The 16,135-nt window shown below is 44.0% G+C and overlaps 1 protein-coding gene across 5 annotated transcripts in view; it reads right to left on the bottom strand.

Moving 5' to 3' along the window:
* The window catches only part of DPF3 (D4, zinc and double PHD fingers, family 3), a 109,910-nt gene that overhangs the window by 78,303 nt on the left and 15,472 nt on the right, over window positions 1-16,135 (bottom strand). For 3 of the 5 annotated variants that reach the window (XM_008945300.1, XM_008945307.1, XM_008945315.1), the window contains exons 3-5: window positions 14,973-14,983; window positions 14,526-14,686; window positions 9,499-9,606 (exon numbers count right to left, since the gene is read on the bottom strand). In XM_008945300.1, the coding sequence (XP_008943548.1) occupies window positions 9,499-9,606; window positions 14,526-14,550 (133 nt within the window). In that variant the 5' untranslated portion in view covers window positions 14,551-14,686; window positions 14,973-14,983. Of the gene's footprint in view, window positions 1-9,498; window positions 9,607-14,525; window positions 14,692-14,972; window positions 14,984-16,135 lie in introns of those variants that run through there. The other 2 variants (XM_008945322.1, XM_008945291.1) reach the window with 2 other exon arrangements.

Raw genomic sequence — 16,135 nt, 5'->3', positions numbered from 1 at the left:
CCTTTTGAAGCCACCTTTTCTCTAAAGAGGACCCTGTCCTCAGCTCACCTGCACTCCTCCCCTCTTTTAAGGTTAAATCTGTTTATTTCAGAAATAAGTAATCCTGATGATTACTTGCAAACATTGATGTTAAATTCACAGTAAGGAGATAAACCCCACAGCATTTTACCTCTCTGATAGGAATAACATGTCTCCTAGAGACACGGCATTCACAGTCAGGCCTTGGCAGCTTAAAAGGCACATGCTGAAAAACCTCTTCCCAAAGACGTGTCCTAGCAGCCAGATGTAGGTCAAACACACAGTAGCCAAGAAAAGTGAAAGAGCAGAACAATGGGCTGGATAACACTAAAAGAGGGGTGGCACCACGAACAAGCTCCCTCTCAAGCAGCCCAGGTATTTCAAGCCAATGCCACCTCAATGCCTGAGCCCTCCACAAGCAGTCTTCACATCTTGCAGCTCGAGCTCCAAGAGATGACTTGCAGTCACGCTGGAGAGGCTCTGAGGAGTTCATCAGCACAACTCATTCCTTCAGCTTAATGGCTTAGTAGTGGCTGAAACAATTTTTAGAAAGGCCTGGCTCCAAAGTCATCATAACTCCATTTCCACAAATACACTAAATACAGCTGAGACTACACACCCCTGGAAAAAAATCACCTCCAAGTGGCTGCACTGCTTCTGAAATTACGACAGCTTTGTGTCCACGTGTTGCTGCACATGCTGCCCACACTCCCATTCTCAGGGAAGGGACCTGGAAAACTTAGAAAGATTGAGATTTAACAGTTTCCAAAACTGCTTTATCTTGTTGCGTTGCTACTTCTGCCTTAGCCTGATGACAAGAGCCAGAGGGGTCTGGCTTCAATGGGCTTTAGATCAAAACCCGGAGAGCTTCCAAAGCCCGGTGGCTTCTTCATGCAGCTTTCTCCTGATTATGCAAACTGGCTCAGCCACAGGAGAGCCAGGAGTAATCCCAAGTGATTCACTCGAGCAATCTGAGCTAACCAGCACCGTTCTCCTGGTAAAACTGTGCATACAAAATACTTGTAGTGACCTGTTCCAGATCCCACAAACGAAAAAGAAACTTTACACAATGTTAATTCTGTAAATTCTAGCAGCGTGACTGTGGAGCTGAGCAGCAGAAACAATGTTTTTGTTTTCTTGATGGGCCTATTTATAGAACATTTTTTGCTTTTCTAGAAATGAGTGTGTTTCGTTTCCATACCTGCAAAATCATGAAATCCCATTTGGGGGGAAACACATATTCACTCACATCCTTGAACATACCCAGCTGAATTAGTCTAAGAATTTGCAGCTTATCACACATAACAGGACCCAGAAAGAACAGTGCATGATTTGAAGGAGAAGTTATCACAGCCCCAGCAGCCATGACTTACAGAAGGCCAGCTCATCACTGCCCAAAATGAAGCAAGAAGAGTTACACTGTGCAAAACTTGAGATCTTTTTCTAACAGTTATACTGCATAGCCAGCTTTGTGAAAACTGGCTCAGCAATTCACCTGTGGTGAGTCTCTTGATTTGTATATATGGGTGTGTAACAGATTACTTGTTTTTCATCACCATCCCAGCACGCAGAAGCCCAGATTTTGCACCAGAGCTGGTGTACTTTCATACCAGTTTTGCAAGGCTTCATGCTGATGGCCAAAACATTTAATACTGGCACTTTGAAGGCTTGGCAATTAGCACGCTTTATTCATACATTCCTTTACATAAAAAGGTCTCCCCTACCCCTCCCAAATTCTCTAGAAAGATTAATTAACTATATGTTAGGCGCTTCTCTGAGATCAATGTTTTAGCATTCCTGTTTCACAGACTGAGAAGCTGAGAGACAAAGAGATGTTCTGTGTCCCTGGTGCTGTGCAGTCCTGCACAGGCAACGCAGGCTGGTGCTAGTGGGGCAGGACGTTGAACGCAGAGGTTGGCATCTCTGCTGCAGGCTGGCAACGGGACAACAATATTTCACTGCAGGACTTCTACATCATGATTCAGTGCCAATGAATACATGCAGCAAGGGACAGGTTCTCTGTCCCATTCTTAGTGCCACACAAGAAAAGGAAAGCAAATTTCTTCTGGTAGAGACTTGGGGCCAGCAAAAGTCCCTGTAGGAAGAACTGAAAGTTGGTGGGTGAGATGGAATAGAGACTGGTTAAATCTGTGCATGAAAGGAAGAGGCTGATTCACAAGGAGGTTGTCCCACACTGACTGAGTTTTCTCTTGGTGACAAAGTCACTTTTTCTAAGCCATGTCATAGCTGGATGTCTAAGTGCCATAGAGCAGCAGCTCTTGCCTGTGGTGCCACGTCCTGCTGTGAACAATCTGAAGGCAAGATTAGCACAGAATTGGAACCTACTGTTTTGATTCAGTAGAACTGATGGACCCATCTGTAAGCTGCAGGCTTGGCTGATGAATAAACACCTACTTAAATTCAGGCCAATACTTAGGTACTTTGCTAGATAAGAAGCCCAAAGGAGAAGGCCCAGCAGAAATCGGTATTTATTTTGGTATAAATAAACACTAGAGCTAGAATTGCCCCCTACCCCCATTTGCATTAGAGGTTCCCAATTTGCTAAAGCAATGGCAGTAGGGGAGAAAAAACAGTTGGAGTGTTGGGGGATTCCTACAGCCACAACAATTATTTCCTTTTTCTTATACTTTGAAATTTCCTGTCTAGCCCTAAAAAAGAAATCCTAAACTGAAAACCCAACACTTTCCAGCACCCCTGCTGCCAGATTTGGATTCACTGTATAAAGCTTCATTTTACTGCAAAGTGCTACAGGAATGTGACATCTGCAGGTACATGCCAGCCCAGCCTCAGGATTCAGCATGGCCAGCTTGCACACATGTGCTGTAACTCATCAGGTGAGAACTGGAAATTATCCACCACCCCCGTCATAAAAAGTTATTTTTTGTTTTCTTCTACATGAGATGCCAAAAATAAAGATTGTTGGGAATGGGTGAAAATGACATCTGCTCTAGCTCAGCCAGGAGCTACAGGATCCACACGGAAGCACTCAGTAAAATTCTTTGACATGGGTCATGCAACTTCTTCAAATATGAAGCTCATTATTGTCCACACTGTGATGTTATTTGACATTTGACCTAATATTTCCCTAACGCTTGACCTAAATACACTGCAGGAGTGTTGCTTTGGCACCACCTACCAAAACCAAATCCTGTTTCTAACAAATAATAATTTTAAAACAGGCTATTCTTGCCACAGGAGAAAAATCTGTTTAAAAAGTTGACTCATGGAGTAAGCTCAGTCCCTCTCCCACCCTAGTTTTACACCCAAAGAGCTCCATTCAGTCCTGCAGAGGTAACTCCTGACTTACTTTAGTTGACGTGAACCAGAGTCAGGCCCTGCCCTTGAAAAAAAAAACCAAACTATTCGCTGCTCCCTCTGCTGGCTTCCAGCACCTCCGGCTGCTGCAGATGCCTCACTACAGAAGCAGAGACATCCCCAGTCCTACCACAGCTAAACCTGGCAGGGGGAATCAGGAGTGTGGAAAGAAAAATTTTATATATATATATATATAAAGGAAAAAAAAGCACACTAAAATCAGTAATATTTTAAAGTACTAAAGAATATATTATAAAAGATGAGGAGAATTATTTTAAAAGCCAAAGTACCTCAGAATGCAGAAGTCCTTGAATAAACATTTTAATTTCAAGATTTTGGAAGGCAGACAGCAGAAGTCACAGGAGTTGATAGCAAGTTATTAAACTCCATCTTACACAAGGAATCTAGACCAACTTGTCAGATAACAAAAGGTGCTTCTGTCTGCTGGCTATCATGTCATATCGGCCCCCAATTTAGGTTTTATGACAGCAAATGTTTATAAAAATCATTAACAACTTTAAAAAAAAAAAAAGAAAACAAACAAACAAAAAAAAACAAACCACACTAAAATAAGCTCTACACAAAACCCTCTTTGGCAAGTTCAGATCTGCAGAAACCTGTCAGAAATCTGAATAACTGATACATTGATTTTATAGCCCCCTTCAGGAATGTTATACCAAATTCATCTGAATTTTACAGATGTACTTGTATTTGGCACCAGACTTATTCTGCCAGTTTTGATCCTAGGACAGCCTTAATGGATCTTAGAGAGGAGCCACGTGCAGGTTTTTTAAAGTTACAAGAACCTCACCTTTCATCACAGAGAAGTTTCCATGGATGTTAAATAGGAGCAAAACTTTTTGTTAATAAAAGATGTGCCTTTCCTCCCCATGTCCACAGCAAAACAGCCCTGCTGTCTCCCAGCACTGAGCAGGAACCAACGTGAGATTGTGCAGAAGCTGCTGAAATCAAAAGTGAAACTAGCCAATATTAACTGGCCCATCTGGAAAAGGAAATTCTCATTAAATTAGTGTTTTGAATTCTTTTTAGGTTCTAACCTCTGTGTGCGACACTGGACCTGGCAACCAGGGAGAGAAAAAAGAACATGGAACTCAGGAGAACTGAGCTCTTTCTGTGTTCTTGGGTTCGATTTCCAGCTTTAGCACAAACCTCTGGTTAAACCTTCACAGAACTAGTTTATTATTTTTGCCATTATGTCTCCATTTTGGAATTGAAGTACTTCCTTTATTATATTTTGTATTTTGAACTGTAAGATCTGTTTCAGTATATGACTATAGCTGAGAGTATAAGAAGCCGTCACAATGACCTGCAGGATGATGTTCTAACATGGTCCTTGAGTCTGTAGATGCTATCACGTAACTGATACTAATATGAATTAAGTGATACTAATATGAATTCTGTCCTCTGGTTTTTAATTTCATCTTAACTTTATCTTGGTAAAGAGCCCCATCTGAAAGAGCACAGACCTTCACAGACATGCTGAGCATCTTCAGCAAGAGCTGGGGGCATTCATCACTTCCCAGGAGAAACACAGTACCTTGTACAATCAGGCACAGTCTCTACAAGGTAAATTGAGATGGTTTAAAGAGATAATAGCTTATCTTGTAAGGATTCTGTTCATTCATCCACAAGCACACTCACATAGGTATATCTCATATGCCAGATTAAAAACAGTTCAAGCATTGTTTAAGTGGCATCTAAAAATCTGTTATCAGTACTTGTTTCAAACAATTCTACCATGGCTCATAATAGTAAATGAAAAATACTTTTGTTTACTTTTACCTCTTCAACAGCTCTTAAAAAAAATAAAAGCCATTTCTATAGTTCAGCTGAACACTCGACTGCCTCGAGATAAGTAACAGGACAGACTCTAGCACAGGACACCAGCTCGTTCTCACCACAACAGCAGCTCACACAAACTCTCCTCGACGCACTCCAGGTGGGTGGGAAGGCTGTCTGCTGTGAGACCTCGCTGCTGGCTTGCAGTCCAAAACCAAAGGACAGCACTGAACCCAGACAAAAGCTTTCCAGTCATATTCTTTACACTTAGATAGCAAGGGAAATCAAAGCTCTGTGTGCACGTACGAGCGGATCTCTGTTTGGCCATCTTGTAAAACTGCAGTAGGACACCACCAATTTAAACCCCACCAGAGTTTCTGGCCATACACCCCCTATGTGTTCTCTGCATAGCTGCAAAGCTCGGGTAATACCTGACTGTCAGCAGGGCTTACTGTAGGTAATTCCACTTCCACAGTTTTGATACTTGACCCAACATAGATTCACGATACTACCTAGTACCACAAAACCACTAAGTCTGTAAGACAAGGGGCAATTGAGATTTCAAGGGGCCTTGGGTGTAATCAGAGATCTCTCTTCCATTTCTAACCCCCATCTTTGTAGCTGCTGTGATATTACTGAGAGCCAGAACCCTACTGCTTGTCTTCACAGCACCTGCAGTCCAAGGCTGGGTAGCAGAGTTGGAAATTCTACTTCTTCTCTCATCCCTTTGGAAGAATAGGCTAGCCAGTCTAGCTCAGCCCTCTCCCTTACCCACTCCCAGACTCCCAGACCTCCCACACACAGGAGCTCGAGTTTTCTTACTGGGCAGAAGAACAGCCAGCTGAGGAGTGGGCATGGAAGCACGAGCTGCTTCCAGCTCTCCCACCACTCTGTGCCAAAGTAGTGTGCAAATACCACTGCCCAGTTCTTCAGAGAAACAGGTTTGCCCATACTTGGTTGAACAGAAGTCTAGTTGCACGAATGTTTAAAGAGTATAAATATCTAATAACTTTAGCACCCTATACCTAGAATAACACAGTATTAGAAACATGTCAGTATACTGCCCATGACTGGGGATTTGTTTCAAGTTTATACCACTGTTCATAGGAGTCTTGACTGCTACACTATAGTGACTCGTGTAACAGTTCATATCCATCACAACCATGAAAGCCTGGCTGCACTTGACCCATAATGCTTGGTTCTGATGATATGAACATACCACTGAAAGACAAAGACCAGCCCATGTGAAAGTGAATGTCAGGAATACTTAGTGCAATTCCTCAACATCTGGATAGACATAAATAATATAGACACATCATCACTAAAGTAAGTAAGTTTTGGCAATACTTTATTTCTACCACATATCTATTTGATAGGCTACTGGACAGGGTGAAGGATGCTTAGAACTAGTAGTAACATGAACATTGCTGGATCTAACAACTTTACTAGGGCAATCCATGCTCGTAACTCGGAGTAGAGTGGCAGAGGGAAACAGATACTTAAACCAGTAACACCTACTCCAGTGTTGTGATCTTCACAACCAAATACTTCCACTTGAAACCAAATAAAAGCAACAAGACAGGAACAATAAAATCACTGTGTCCTATTAAGAAGCAAGCAGCACCTGAGCCCCATCAAAACATTATAGTGCCCTTGCATTTTACAAAGTACTGGAGAACGTTGGGGTGTGATCATTTTCTTCATTAGATTTTGGTATTACCAAATATGAAACTCTCACTCACCAAGTTGTGTCACAAACTACCTAAACCTGCAAGGCACCAACACTGCAAAAGTAGGTTGTAATTGTAAATACTATATTATTACTAAATGATTTATTATACCCTTGAACTGCTAGCAAGACAGTAGTTTGATTCTGCTTACTGACCTGCTGATGATTTAACTATGACTTACCTAAACAAAAATCCTAGAGCTATGAATCTCCTGAATTATCTAGGACCCTTGAACTTCTGGATACGACCTAGTGCTATAATGAGCCACTCCAAAAGCCCAGGCACAGTCCAAGCAAGTATTCACACCCTCAGTGCTGATCCACTGACTGATGGGTTGGCAGCTTTTGGAGCTAAGATCCCCTTCTGAGTTTGTTACAGTGGCAGTCTTACAAGAAGTACTTCTGAACAGTTAACAAATGTAAAACATAATAAAACTAAGGTTTAGCCCTGATTTGGTGTTGCAGAATTGCATTGCTTGTATATGTTATATAATATATAACCAATGCAACAGCTTCCTATATAAAAATCAGCTATTTGCATATTAACTGAACAGAAGCACTCTCTACCTGCTAGGAACAGCTCTAAGCCATGACTGGGATGTCCAAGCCCTAGATGGAGTGAAACTATGGAACATTTAGATTAGATTTCTTCCAGATTTAGTTTAGATGTCCTACAGTTGTCATCTCTGTGCTTTTTCTTAAGTTGCCACATCTTTGCCCCACGCAGTCATCTAATTTTTCACTGAGGAATAAACAGGTCAACATAAGGTAGCTTCCTAGGTTCAACATCAGGTTTTAACACGGTGCCCCACTCCAAAACATACGGTATTTCTGCTGTTGATGTTGAAAATAAATTACACTATCTTTTTCTCAAATTGTCAAAAGCTACCTTTAAAGGGAGATCCAATGTTTTCCATAGGTTTTACACTTTCAAATCAGAGAAAGGAAAAATCCCATTTTTGGCTAGTGAGTCTATTCTGGATATGCACAGATGGAGTGAAATTATTTTGTGGTGTAACTGATAAGGAAAGTTAATCACTAGATAGAAATTGGTTGGAAAATAGATTTAAATGGTAGAGCAATATAACTTGCCTTATTTGGCTGCCACCGGCAACACAACAAAAGTAGCACTCCTGAGATGCAAAAGAGGTGTTTATAGCAGGGAAAACAACACAGAGACAGACATGCTGAGGTCTCTTTATCTGATAACTTTGTGGTAATTGCCTTTCATGCCCTGTGGCATGGAAGATGCACTAATTTGGCATGCAGTGAGTACAGCAGAGAAGCATAATGCAAACAAAGAAGAGTCAAACTCCAACACTACCACTTTACCTCACTAAATTACCAAGGTGCAGCTGTGTTAGAATCATCACAAAGTCTGGGATAGACATTTCTGTGGGCCAACATCAACCCCTTCCTAGAGCCCAGCCTCATTTCCACCAGTGTACCTGGCTGATTGCACCAGCTCTTTCTGAGTGGCTCTGCTGTGAGGACTGGTTCTATCTGCTGGCTGAGACTTTGCCCTTGGTTTGAACCCCAGCTGAATGGTTACAGGCATTTCGTCCTCTTGTCCAACTGTCTGCTGACATCTCCTATACTGAAGGTAGGGAACCTTCAAAAACTGCTTCTACCAAAATCAACATGAATTTTGCCTCTGATTTGACTGGGTTTAGAACTTGTCTCTCTCAGCCCTTCCTCTGCCTTCACCAACTACTGCATAGAGGCAAAGTCGTCAGTATTGCTGAGCATAGCTCAGTTCCCAAACACCTCCTTCTGTCAAACAGGTTTTTAAAATGTTCTTAATTTACATTTTGGGGTTTTCTCCTGTAGTTTTTATACTGGCAGCTTCTTGCCTCCAAAAAAAAACACACACAGCTGTGAGTACGTGTGCTCCCTCTTTCTCATAATAGCTGACCCAAAGGCAATAAGCCTTGACTGCTCACTGCAGGGAGCAATGCACAACACTACGCTCTACCTGGCGTAGCTGCAGCTCCTCCACATCTGCTTCATAGTCCCTCAATCAGCATCCAGACTTAGCACTTCATGTAGTTTAATACTGGGAGAAGAGTGGCAAGGGCAACATGAATGAAAGAAGAATGGACTAAAGTACCTGTACAGGCATACACACAGATAGAAACGTGGTGTATGCTTGCTAATTTTTATTGTTTGTTGTTTATAATCTGGTCACACCCCTGGTCCCCAGCCCCATTATGAAAAATCTTATCAGTGTACTGTTCTACACACGCAGCGATCTTCTCCACAAAGGTTAGGCAGCAGATGCCAGAGTGAGATATTGTATTAATACAGCACTGAGGAAATAATTAGTAATACATTGATCCTTTATATCCCTATGAATTTGCTAATAGAGGCCAGGATTCACCCCTTTGAACGGTGAACCCAGCTCTCACTGCATTCAACACAAGTTGTTCACGTCTCTGGAAGTTGCGTGCGGAGGATTTGGTGGTGGCTGTTACAGCAAATCAAGTAAGATGCAACAGATGCAAAGAGAAATGGCTGGAGAGGGACAAAGAAAAAGTCCAAGGTCTAAATGCCAGGTTTGCAAGCATGCCAGCTGCTCTGCAGCACCAGAGAGAGAGAGGCAAATAAATACTCACCAGGTTTAATTTCCAGCAGCTTCAGCCTGGAATCCTCAGGGGGATGCAAACGCCTCTTCTTGCGCCAGCAACGTGCTGGGTACGTGTACAGCTGACCCGGGGCCAGGCCTGAAGATGAAAGGCAAAAAATAAATATAATCACATTTCAGTTTGCAAACCACAAGCACTGTCTCTAGCACCTTTGTTCTTGCCCTTCCAGCATCTCCTTGTTGGAGAGTTCAATCCTGCAATTCATGAGGCAGAACAACAAACTCAAGGCATCCAGTTCTCCTGAGGATCCTCAGCACTTCTTGGAATCAGGCCTACAGAGAATCTAGGTCTCACTTAGACACTTCAGTCAGCTCACTGAAACCAGAGCTGCACATAAATAATTTGTGATTTCTTCAGGGTAAACAGAATTTCAGACTCTCCTGGGTCACAGGGGCAATGCCTCCTCCACGGGCAGAGAAAGACCCTTGGGAGAGACGAGATGAAGTTCTGACATGCAAATCAGAAGGCCCTGATGCACAAAGCAGCTCAGGAATTCTGTATCTTCCAAGTGGGAGTGAACCAAGATCCATGAGGTCTGGCTATTTGGACTTTCCACTTTTGCTTAAATTCTGAACTTTTGTTTGAAGACAGACTCTTCATTCTGGCTATTACCTCCTCGTGCCAACATCCTGAACGAGGGAGGAGATACAGCAGTAATGTTTGTATTACTGCATGCTCCATTGAATCCCATTTGGCATTGCTGGCTTCTGAGCTGCCCTGGCTCTCCTGAGACACCCCTTAGCCAATGTTCAAGCTATGCTTTGCTCTCTTGTATTCAGAACACAGCAGGGCCTCGTGAATGCATCACTACTAGGGGCACAGAAGCACACTGCCAAGTGCTTCAAAGTATCCTCAACTGCCCCAGATACTCATGACACACAGAAATACCCAGCAAGGCACAGAAAAGTTGGAAGAATTTCATTCTCTCCCATTTCCCTTGCCCTCTCTGTTCACCAATTCTGCTTTGGTTCTTCTGCCCTGCAGTTGCTTTTACTCTTGAAAGGGCTGCAGAGTGTGGCAGAAATTCCAGACTCACTGCCCTTAGAAAGCAGTTTAAATCACATAAGAGAGAGGACAGGACTGGTGTTACCACATCTCAAACTGTACCAAGAGTGGACATCATCAAGGGGGTGTCAGTAATGCAGAACAGCTCAAGGGCACCAGGACATCCCACGAGTTCTCTCATCCCTTCTGAAGCAGCCAGGAGAATGTACCAGCTTGGGCACAAAACTGACTCACTGAACTGAATGAGGATAATGAAAAAAACAATATCTTGTTACTGGGGGGTGGGGAGAAAGACAGAGCAAAATCATTCACCTCAAGGGAATGGGCTAATCAAATTCTGCAAGTGAAGCCTAAGCTCCTGGCCTGAAATAACTCTTGGGAATGCCAGATCAGACCCCACCTACTTCCAAGGCCTTGGTGCACCTACAGCACACTGCCTGGGTATGGCTGAGCAATGGAAGATTTGCAGAGATCCTGGCTATTCCAGGGCATGGAAGGCTACTGAACTGGGGCTTTTCACACCCTCTTTCATCGCTGTGCAGCTTCCTGGGCATTATGCCCACTTCAGGAAGAACACTTTTAAGAGCAGGGCACTTGGGACTGGTTTGGGAATAAAACTGTGAACAACTAGCACTTCTACAGTGTCTGGATACACTTCTTCAGGGCACTTTGCAAACATTAACCACTGCAAACAATCGCTATTATGACGAGGTGGATTGTGCCCAGCTCTGATGTGAGTCACTAAAGAGGTGGAGGCAAGAAGCCTCACCCTTTCACAGCAGCTCCTCTGCAAGAACTTGCTCACAGCACTGAAGTGGTGGTTGCTAGACCAAAGCAGTAGGACAGAGAATTATCCTTCTATTGCACAGGCCTCCACAGAGGAGTCATTTGAATTAAATAAGCACCACAGCTATGAGCATTTGGCCCAGAGAGAAGCAAGGATCTACTGCTCTTTTGGGGGGGGTATCTGTTAATGTGGGTCCAATTATCGAGCGCTCTCACATGAAATAGCAGTTTTGGATTCAGCCAGGACAGTGAAAGCTGACCACAAACACTGAAAGGCCAACGAGAAACAAAGCAGGTATCCTTGAAAAGACAGAGGTGAGAAAGCCTCTTCCCCATAGGATCTACAGCTCACTTCAGGTGGCAGACAGATCAATAAGAGATGGATGATCCAACATCAGTCTCTGCACCCCTTGAGGTAAGCTCTCTGTTCCTATTCACAATACCCTTGCTTGTTAATACAAAGCCATCCAATGAACTTAAAACATATACCAGACCTTCACTTGATCCAAACCCATCAAATGCTACCTTCAGTTCTCCAGCCTGACCCCCATCTGTCACTGTGCTGCCTCACACGAAGTGTGGATCTTTGATTGTTTACACAAAGGAGGGGCAACAAGGGAAGGGTCAGTTCTGAATGCTTTGAATCTAACCCCTCCACAGGGGTGATCTTGCAGTGCATATGGAAATAATGCATATACAGGTCTCACAGTCTTCAGTCCTGGCTCAGTTGTCTCTCCCTCTGGTGCCTTATAGGGCAACCAGAGAAGGTTCCAACCATTTGCTTATAGAGGAAATAGCAGAACCTGCACTGAGTTATGTTGTTTATCTCATTAGTGTAGGAGAGCCATAACTCAAAGCTGGTGTGAAAGGCCGGGGGAGGAGGGGAGAAGAAGGAGGGAGTTATGTGCAGTATTGTGTGAAATTAACCCTGAACTGTTTATCATGAGATGGCGTTTTCTGACTCCTTTAACAAAGAGGACAGCAAGAAACCAGGTTAATATGCTGAGATCCTGGCTCTCCTCTCTGTTTTCCCAGTCCTCTGTAAGTGCAAAGAGGTCCTGGAGCTTTGCCATTCGTCTTTATACAGTTTCCAGGTTAGGGACAGTAAATGGCAGTGAACACAGTACACAAGACAGACACCAGGGTGGTCAGCAGAGAATTTTTGGAGCCCTTCAAGTGTGGGCATAAGCACATTGTGTACAGCTTGAAAACAGGCAAGCTAAAACTGTAGAGGGATGCTTTGACCCACCATAATACTACAAGAAATAGATGATGCAAAGACACCCAAGGGAGCACTAAATGGGCTAATAAAAATCAAGAAAGAGAAGGGCAAATACAGGGGAGGAGGGCTGCTTCATTTCACATGATTTATTCCAATCCAAAATAACAAAGGTCCCAGATTTGGTGGCTGATGAAGATGCAGGAGCCTTGTTTCACTGAAGACTCTCATGGTTCCTGGTGTGATGTCATGACACTGTTAGGAGGATTTCTTCTCTAAGTGCAGAGATGCCAACAAAAACCATGCAAGACTATCTGTGTCTATCTTTGTAGTAGACACTCTTGCCAAAACATTACTTGTGGATGTAGTGGATGTATACCTGCCTATGCCTGAGTTCAAAAGGATAAAAATAGCAGCATCTTACTCATAACCAGATGCTGCAAGAATAGAAATTCCTTGGGTAAACGGATTAGGGGAAAAAAAAAAAAAAAAGAGGAAGAAAAGAAAAGCTAGTTTTGCCAAAGCATAATCTTTTAGGAATGGGGAATTTTCAGATGAAACAAAAACCCAACTGTGGTCGTGAAGCAACCTACAGAAGAAGGGTTAGTCGAGAACCTCAGACAACTCCAGCTCATAAACCACATTCATCAGTCCCAGATTACCCCAGTAGTTTTGGCATCTGAAACTTTCTCAGGGTATTTTTAATGTGACAGAAAACAGGTGTTTTCCCCATCTCCTGCACTAGAAGTGGCTGCATTTTAGTATAGAGTTTTCTGATAGTACTGCAAGACCACACTAAGTCTATTTTGGATGTTTTAGGAATAGGAGCAGTGCAAAGATCCTTCCCTCAGTATATCCCAGAAAAGGGAGAGGGAAAGTTTCAGTTAAGCACTCTTCAAAAGCAGCAGTTGCTTTCTTAGCCCCAGGAAGGAAGGGGAAATAACCTATGCATTCCTCCCACTCCACCTCCTGCCAGCTGGCCAGTGGAGGAGGTAAGAGCAGGCTGCACCTTCCTATAATTCCAGATCTGGAGTTTTGAGGGTTTTTTCAGTATGGTTTACAGGAACTGGTAAAAACACACATGTGCACGTCATGCTTCCAGTGCTCATGCATCCCAGTCCCTTCCCTGCCTGGATTCTCTTGTCTGCACTGAAAAAAATTTAAAACAATAAAAAATAGAAACACAGTTTGGTGCTGTCAAAAAAATCTGTTCCCTGAGCTAATGAGTCAGCTACTGAGGCATACACTGGTGGAATTCCTCCCGGGGTTCAGGAGGACTTCTAACTTCTCCAGTCTTTGAACAGGTGACTGTCCCTTGCCTTTCAAACAAGGATTTCAGATGGATTTATGCTAACAAAGGAAAGACTGACCAAAGTCTACAAACATAACAGTGCTCTTTTCCCTTGAGCTTCACAGAGCTTTGCAACAGGCATTAGCCAAAGCTTTTTAAAGGACATACACCAACTTCTTTCTGCACATGAGGAAACTGGCTCCAGAAGTGGTATCCAAGTAACTTGTCCAAAGCAGAACCAGAAGTTACAGACCTATTTCTAACCATCAGAATAACATTCATTTCAATAACTGGACTCTCCTATATCTTACCTCAGCTTTATATCCTTCTCAACAGAAACCCTTATTTTCAGCATTCATCTGAGAAACTCCCACCTCCACCTGGAAGATAATTCCAGTCCTGCTTAGAGCAGAGCATTGTGTCTTCTGCCACAGACTGGGATCAATAGCATTAAAAGAGCTACAATGATGCAGCCTTAGAAACTACCATGTCAGGAACTTCTTGGGTAGAGAGAGAATAATGAGGATGAGCTCTCTGCAGTTACCAAAGGAAATCCCCTGCAGGCACAGAGGTTTAGGCAGCTTCTCTTCTGTGTGGCCTGTAGCAGGTTTGAGCTCCTATTAATTAAATCCCACGAGGGCTCAGCGGCCAGCCCTCCATCCACACACAGGCATACACGGGCACAACAGCACCGACCTGGTCCCCTGTGCCTCTTCTCCATCCAGATGTAGCAGTTGTTCTGAGCCACGCCGGTCTGCGAGTCCAGGAAGGGCAGGCGGACGCTGCGCTCGGCGCACAGCCGCGAGTTGTAGCTGCGGCAGTGCTCGATCGCCTCCTTGTAGAACTGGTCCCCGAGCCTGCCAAGAGACAGGGCAGAGTTAGAAAGACTCAGCTGCCCCCTTCAACAGGACCAGGAAAATGGGGGCATAAGGTTGGTTTGAAAACGGACAAGCAGAAAAACTTTCTCTGAACGCACGCGAAGCTTGCTGGCACCAGATCGTGCAGAAAGAGCCACCGAGAGCTCAGGCTCTCAGGAGCTGGGCAGAGAGCTTACCAAGAGCTCAGGCTCTCAGGAGCTGGGCAGAGAGCTTAGCAAGAGCTCAGGCTCTCAGGAGCTGGGCAGAGAGCTTACCAAGAGCTCACGCTCTCAGGAGCTGGGCAGAGAGCTTACCAAGAGCTCAGGCTCTCAGGAGCTGGGCAGAGAGCTTTTCAGCAGTGGCACAGCTACTGAATGAGCAAGTGATGCAGCCACGCTGGCCCATGACCCTGCTCAGGCAACATATACACTGCAGTGAACTCATTCCGTTGTCCCTCTTCCCCTGTAGTTTGTTCAGCCAGTTCAGCAGCCCAGTCCTTTCAATCCTACGTTACAGCAACTCCCTCAGTACACTCTGAGCAACCAGAAAGCCGGCCAAGTTTAGAAGAACTTCACTCCAGCAGTTCTGGTGCCAGAGAGCCTGTAAGAGCAAAGGCCATAGTCCTCACATTGTGTGTTTCTGAGGCATGAAAACACAGCCCTTAACAACTAGAGCCATGTCTGCAATGGTCAGACTAGACATTTTGTCATAACCTTCCAGAGTTTTCAACAGTCAAGCCTGAGGCACCAACAGCAGCAGGCCACAACGGCGACCAGTAAGATCCAGCATGGCAAATGCTGCTTTCCTCTGGAGCCCAGTGGGAGGAACAGTTCTAAAGACAATGTCACTTATTTCATAAATAACTATTTGTTCAAAAATTCTGTAGAATTTTCATCTTCCCTTGAGAAGGCTTTTAAAACTCTGCCTGCTGGAGATTACCAAAATCCTCCCTCCACATTTTTCTAAACAGGGAAAAGCATCAAAGTGCAGCTACCCTGCGGACACAAAGCAGCTGTCGTGCTGGAGCAGTGCAAAGTAGGTGGGCCACGCTGCGAACCTCATTCTTGATCTATTGTCAAGGTGAAGTTCAGTCGTGACATGAATAGCTAGGAAAGCCACCCATTAGGGGCAAGTTCATTAGAAAAGAGGAGTAGAGTGATACGTAGCATAACTTGCTCTGACTCAGGTATTCATTAGTGTGCAAAAAGAGGATGGCATGCACAGCAAGGGAGCCGAAGGGATGCTCGCACAGAGATAAAAGAGGCTCCCTGTCCTCTTATTTGTTTTCCTCGCCACCCTCTTCCGTAGGCACAGTTGGCATTTTAAAAGTGTACTCCTTCTGCACACCTCTGAATGCCAAATAGGTGCAAATTGCTCTCTTTTACCATCTATGTCTTTTTTCTGACTGATGTCTTTTAAGTCACTCCTTGGTTGTACCTTAAGCCTTCC

The sequence above is a fragment of the Merops nubicus genome, unplaced genomic scaffold, assembly GCF_000691845.1.
Source record: "Merops nubicus isolate BGI_N331 unplaced genomic scaffold, ASM69184v1 scaffold7300, whole genome shotgun sequence".
Taxonomy (NCBI): domain Eukaryota; kingdom Metazoa; phylum Chordata; class Aves; order Coraciiformes; family Meropidae; genus Merops; species Merops nubicus.
Note: the sequence above shows the minus strand (reverse complement) of the source record. Positions and strands in the feature narration are given on the sequence as shown.